Source organism: Rhagoletis pomonella, unplaced genomic scaffold (genome assembly GCF_013731165.1).
Source record: "Rhagoletis pomonella isolate Grant_MI unplaced genomic scaffold, Rhpom_1.0 Rhpom_scaffold_00005, whole genome shotgun sequence".
Classification (NCBI taxonomy): Eukaryota; Metazoa; Arthropoda; class Insecta; order Diptera; family Tephritidae; genus Rhagoletis; species Rhagoletis pomonella.
Window position 1 is genome coordinate 25,039,189 of NW_023458559.1, and position 6,320 is coordinate 25,045,508.

The following is a 6,320-nucleotide window of genomic DNA, read 5'->3' on the forward strand; positions in this document are numbered from 1 at the left end:
CAAAGCGAAATGCGAAGTTCGCTTGGCGGCGTTTCATGGCGATAGATTTATTTCTATCGCCCTGCTGGGCGATGACATCTGTGCATGCCAAAGGTGGCCGTATTTGTTTTTTGCTTTCAAAGTTTTAAAAGAAAACAACCTAAACACGATTTTTTTTTGTTGTTTGAAAAATATAGTTGTGGATTCGTTAAATCTGGCTTGAAACAAATTATTTATAATAATCTTTCTTTGTTTTACAATTTATATTTGTTATCATTTCCTCATTTCTAAATATGGTTTAGTTTTTTCTAAATATGGTCACCCAAATTATAAAGGCGACCAAATGGGATCAGCTGTTTTCGCTACCGCTCTAATTCTGTTTAAGTAGGCGAAATAGCTGGGCGAACGGTGAACGACAGCATCGCCCAGTTCGGCGAAGTTTGCCGTTCGCCGGTATTGTATTTCAAGCATTATGTAAATGGCCCTTAAGCGCCGCGGAGACAATCAAATAAATACGTCAAGCATTGTATATGTGTGAGATTGGCTCGTGTCTTGCCCGCAAATGTTCAAATAAGCGCGTTAATTCAACAAGCAATTTCTTTTTCTTGTCCGCGCACTTACTCACCACGACGGTCAGAAGGCAAGTGCGCTTGTTTTTTGTCAAGCAAAACGCGAAACGGTTGATAAAGATATTTGATCGTCTTTGATTTATTTTTTCTCTCTTGCTCATCTCTTTCAAGAGAGTAATTTTGTTATTTGGCAGTTTTACAGGCTTTTATACGAAGTTATCTGGAACGCAACTAATACCGTCAATAAATATTCAACGTGTAGCACTTTCAAAACGCGATCCATACATTTCGTCAGTACATCTTGTACTCTCATAATACGAACATCGAAAACGTATTCGCTCTGCCTTCGCTCTCCCTGCTTAAAACCTTTCAAAAGAAATTCAAAAAATTTTAATTAACATTGGAAATTTTAAAGTAATTGTGGAATGCATTATCTGTAATATATACGCACAAAGTAGAAATATTTTCTTGCGTCATAATAAGCGTTCAGCACAAAAATTATGCAAATACTGACGCGATAAATATTGAACATGTAGCATTCGTGCGCGATCCATCAATCCATCAATATGGATCGCGATCCAAATATCGTGATAATTACTGACCGTGTGACAGGGCCCATTCTGACAAGCCCATAATGCATTCATGGCATCTGAAATTTCATAGTCAACTCTACTAACAAGTACTCTGAATTACATCCCTGAAACTTCCATTTTCATTCTCGTGTACACATAGGAGGAGCAACAACAACAGAGTTAAGTGACGAAGTGGAACACGGAAAACCTAAAAAATTGGGATTAAATTAAATTAATTTAAATTGAGTGAAAATTGTGTATATAATTGGAATTTTAATCATGAAATCCACATAAAAGTTTAGTGGTTGCCTCGAATTTTTTCTAAGGTTTCAAGAAAATGTGTGTGTGGCTAGAAAAAGTAAGATGAAAACGTTGCTGTGGAAAAAGCACTATTTTCCACGCAGGAGTGGTGGCATCATGAAGCCCAGGAGAAACGAAAATTTGGTGTAGAAAATAAATTTCCGAATTGTTTATGCAGTTTTATCGCTATAGTTTTCTTAAAACTAAGGCTTTCTGTGTCAGTTTTCGCAAAGACAATTCCGAGGAAGTTGGCCACATACTATTTGTAAGGGGTATTGGATATAACGACTGTGGAGTTAGTGTGTTTGTATATATGTATATTTACCTATACAAAAAGTTTTCAAAGAAAAAGTAAAAAACGAACAGTTAAATCAAAGTGAAAGCTATTAAAAAGGGAAATCTACGAAAACTGCTTTTATAATAGAGTTTAAATAAGTGTGGAAGGTGGAACGTACATCTTTTGAGGGGAAACAGTGTAAACATATGAAGAGATTGTTATGGCGGGTAGGAACGTATAGCAGCTGCCACACGGGCTTTGAATGAATAATATACCGAAAAATTAGAATTAGAAGAATTTTCTTAAATAGTTCTGTTTAAAAAATCGTGTTTCGTGTCGAAACTTCTACCTTTACACGGCATTCGTCTAAAACATTTAAAAACAAGCAGTGAAGATGTCCAGTTGGGCGCGTCGTGCAGCAGACATTAGCAGTGTTGTCACATCATGCGGACATCCCGGTACTTCAGCACCAGATTATACATATCGGCTGGAGAAAGTCAAATTTGGTGTACCATTGGAGGAAGTTTGCAAAAACAACGAAAACATTCCCGGACCATTACTAGTCCTTATACTTAAGCTTAATAAAGAATCGCCAAATAAGCGAGACGTATTCCGGGCGCCTGGCCATCAAGGTGCTATGAAAAAACTTATTCACTTCTTGCAATCAGGACGATTAGTAAATGTAGACAACTATTCAGTTTATACTATTGCCAGTGTTCTAAAAAAATTTTTGCGAAAAATTCCTAATGGAATATTTGGGAGGACTGGTGAGAAGGAATTGTTTGACATAATTGAACTGGAAGACGAATTAGCGCAAACGGATCGTTTGCATAGGTGAGTAGTCTATTATCTCTATAACTACCAGAGCGTCCTACGTCGTTCGGTGTAAACAAATAAAAATATGTATAAACTGACAAATTTTTGATGTACTTTAGTATTGTTTTAAGAAAACCAGGTGGAATTTACAAATGAAACTTTGTCAGGATGTTAAGGGAGGTATCCTCTAAAACATGTATATTGTACATGTTATTTGTTGTTAAAAATTCTTAAGTCGTTTCACTTGATTTCCTTATCAAAAAGTGCATTTATCACACTTTCATATATATAAATGCACATAACACTACATAATAGTTTGCTCACTTTTATTTTATTTTATCTTGTATATAAATCACTTTAATCCAACTTTTATTAACTTGTAAATTACATTGAATTGCACCCATAAGTATTTACAATAATACTTGAGGTTCTTTCCCTAACAATCCGGACCGGATCCTTTAATTAGAGAATAAGCGAAAAGTTTGCTCTCAAAAATAGAACATAATCCAAAAGTACGGGAACGCAAAAAACCACATTTCGTGCCCAGAATTTGAGAAACAGCTGATTCGCGTTGCTGTTGTTGTTGTAGCAGCAGTACTCAACGCCCCGGGGTTTCGTCATGGGTCGTCTCCGTCCTCGGACTCGACGAGCCTGAGGCCAAGTAAGCGGGTGGCGTCGATAGGCGCGGTCCATAATGCTTAAGGTGTCAGGGTCGTGAGGTTAGAGGCGCATGCGAAGATTTGTTGGGTGTTGTGTGGACCTTGCCCGCATGCAGGGCATGTGTCTGGCACTTCTGCGTTCAGCCGGGAGAGATAGCTGTTTAGTCTTAGGCACCACCCAGAACGAAGTTGTGCTAGGGTGCACCTGGTCTTTATTGGCAGTTCAGCTTCGTCGATGTTGATGGGCGGCGGTCGACTGCCTAGAACGATGTTGTCGTTTCTGGTGCGAAGACTCGACCTGACCGCATCGGTGTGTAGGTGGTTAAGCTCCGCTCTGCATTTCTCTACGTCGAATGGGTGGTCTACGCACGGCTCAACGTCGGGGTTTCCAATCGAGCAGGTGACGTCTGATATGTCGGGATGGCGGTTCATTTCGAAGTAGGGCGTTATTGTGGTGATTTCCATGGTGACATCCCACGAGGAACTACTTCGATAGCAATGTGTTGTGCTCTTTCACCGCCAGCATCTGGCTTTCTTGGTGGAGGTGATGCTCGGACGACATGAGATGGCATCCTGTAGCCGTGCGTAGCAGCTGATTCGCGTTGTTTTTGTTTTTGTCACTTAATTGCAAACTTGGAAATTGAATTTTTGTTTCACAAATTTGATTCTAAGTATATAAAGATTGAATATACATCAACAGGCCATTCACTATTCTTTAAAAGCACCAAGTAAATGCAGGCCACATCTAAAAACAAAACAACTGATATGCATTTTTAACCGGAGAAAAAGTCCGGGCTGTTTCGGGCAGAAGAAGACACTTACGATCCAATACCAATATTACCCATTTTGTTGAGTACGGGAATGATTTCTGGCCTATTTTGGACCCCCGCGTTGTGTACGGGAAAGAACCTATGGTTTCCAACTGACACATAAGATGTGTTGCCATACTGTACAAAATAGGAATCTTAATCTCGGGATCCCGGATACCGGACTTTTTAAGGTCTCGACAATTGTTTGCAAGGAATCCCGGGATTGTCGGGATTTGTAATTTGCACTGATGGTAATAATAGAAACTCCTTTTCTTGACCAGTATTAGCTATCACCCCTATGCTGTAATCCGTCGTAGATTCGATTTTGCTACGAATCTTAAAATTGGTATGCTGTAATCCGCGTTGCCGTATCGTAATTTCGAAATTCGGAGACCATCTTCGAAATTCGTAATGTTGGTATGCCTGAATCCGACGTAGCTGTAATTTGTATGTATTTGTCGGAAATTTTCTACGAAGAGCAACTGGTGTCGGAGCGAAGCGAATTCTTTTAAAATATCAATAAAATAAAGTGTGGAAACGCAAAAATATGTATGTAAGTTGAAGTGTGAATAAAAAACAATGTATCATTAAATGTTTACAAAATTATCAAGTCGACAATCACAACAAATCGCTCGCAATACGAAAAACTGGTGGAATGCATGAGCGAAAGGCCGGACATTGCCCGAGGCTTTGTAATAGTTAAAGAGGATGTGGCGGAATTTTGGGAAAGCGTTGCAAGATTTAAAGCAACACAATATTTAGTTGAATGGACGCCCTTAAAAAGAGGGAGCATATATTTATCATTTAAGCTAAATGGATCAGAACTGTCTCGTAGCAATCTCCTTTGTATATTAATGCAACAGTTGACTGCAGCATGTTCTTCCTCCTGAGACAAAAGTGCACCGGCCACTGAATCCATTCTATTTTACTTAATTAAGGAAAAGCTTTTTCAAATACGATTAAAAAATTTTTTTTAATTTCACTGTTCACTTGCGATTATATTTATTTTGATTTGTTTCTGTCAAAGCAGCTGATTAAGAACTTCGAATTTCACTATTTTAGTTCGTAACGCCGTTGATAGTTACGATCGGATTACAGCATACCAATTTTCGAATTTTCTGAACGGAGCTACGAATTCGTAACTACGAACTTTCGGATTACAGCATAGGGGTGTATATTTATTTTTTTTTATTTAATAATTAAAATTTTTTTTTTTAATGTCTAGGTCGCGCGATAGTAAGTTTTAAACCCAAATATCAAACGTGTGTCAAGTTAGCACTACACTTTACACAAAATTGGAAAAGTTAACTACGGCATTAATTGTAGCTTTTTTGTCGTAAATTTGTTGTGGAAAGAAAAAATTTGTAGCTCTCATTTTTTAAAAAAATATGGTATGTTGTGCTAGCTTGACACCATACACCTAGTCGATAGAATTGAGATATTGAAAATGTTATAACGGCATTAATTGTAGCTTTTTTGTTGTAAATTTTTTGTGGAAAAAAAAATTTGTAGCTCTCGTTTTTTAAGAAAAAATGGTATGTAGTGCTAACTTGACACCATACACCTAGTCGATATAATGGAGATATCCAATATGTTACTATGCTATTAATTGTAGCTTTTAACTTTAAAATTTGTTGTGAAAAGAAAAAAATTGTAGCTTTCGTTTTTCTGGAAAAAATTGAGCCTTGACCCTTTTTCGAACAAAATTTAGTATGTAGTGCTAACTTGACACCATGCACCATTGACGACAGAATTGAGATATTGAAAGAGTTACAACGGCATTAATTGTAACTTTTTTGTTGTAAATTTTGTTGTGAAAAGAAAAAATTTGTAGCTCTCGGTTTTGAAGAAAAAATGGTATGTAGTGCTAACTTGACACCATACACCTAGTCGCCATTAATTGTACCTTTTAAATTTAAAAATTGTTTGTGAAATGAAAAAAATTGTAGCTTTCCTTCCACAACAAAAAAGCTACAATTAATTCCGGTGTAACCCTTTCAACATCTCAATTCGATCGACTAGGTGTATGGTGTCAAGTTGGCACTACATACCTTTTTTTATTTCGGAACGAATTTCCGTCATCCCTTGTCAAGTTTGGTTTGCAGACATCTGCAAACATCTGCAGAAGTCTGCCAACCAAACTTGACAAGGGTTGACGGAAATTCGTTCCAAAATAAATCATCTTACCACCCTGTCGGAAAAATCAACCAACACCAACACATACCTTTTTCTTAAAAACGAGAGCTAAAAACTTTTTCTTTTCACAACAAATTTACAACAAAAAAGCTATAATTAATTCTATTGTAACCTTTTCTCAATTCTATCGACTAGATGTTTGG

At 37.3% G+C, this 6,320-nt stretch overlaps 1 protein-coding gene across 7 annotated transcripts in view; it reads left to right on the forward strand.

Annotated features, from left to right (window-relative positions):
- Positions 1-1,202: 1,202 nt before the first annotated feature.
- Positions 1,203-6,320, forward strand: part of LOC118738786 (rho GTPase-activating protein 20) — a 96,347-nt gene continuing 91,229 nt past the window's right edge. For 2 of the 7 annotated variants that reach the window (XM_036469762.1, XM_036469765.1), the window contains exon 1: positions 1,248-2,531. In XM_036469762.1, coding sequence (XP_036325655.1) covers positions 2,092-2,531 — 440 coding nt within the window. In that variant the 5' untranslated portion in view covers positions 1,248-2,091. Of the gene's footprint in view, positions 2,532-6,320 lie in introns of all 7 variants that reach the window. The other 5 variants (XM_036469759.1, XM_036469760.1, XM_036469761.1 and 2 more) reach the window with 5 other exon arrangements.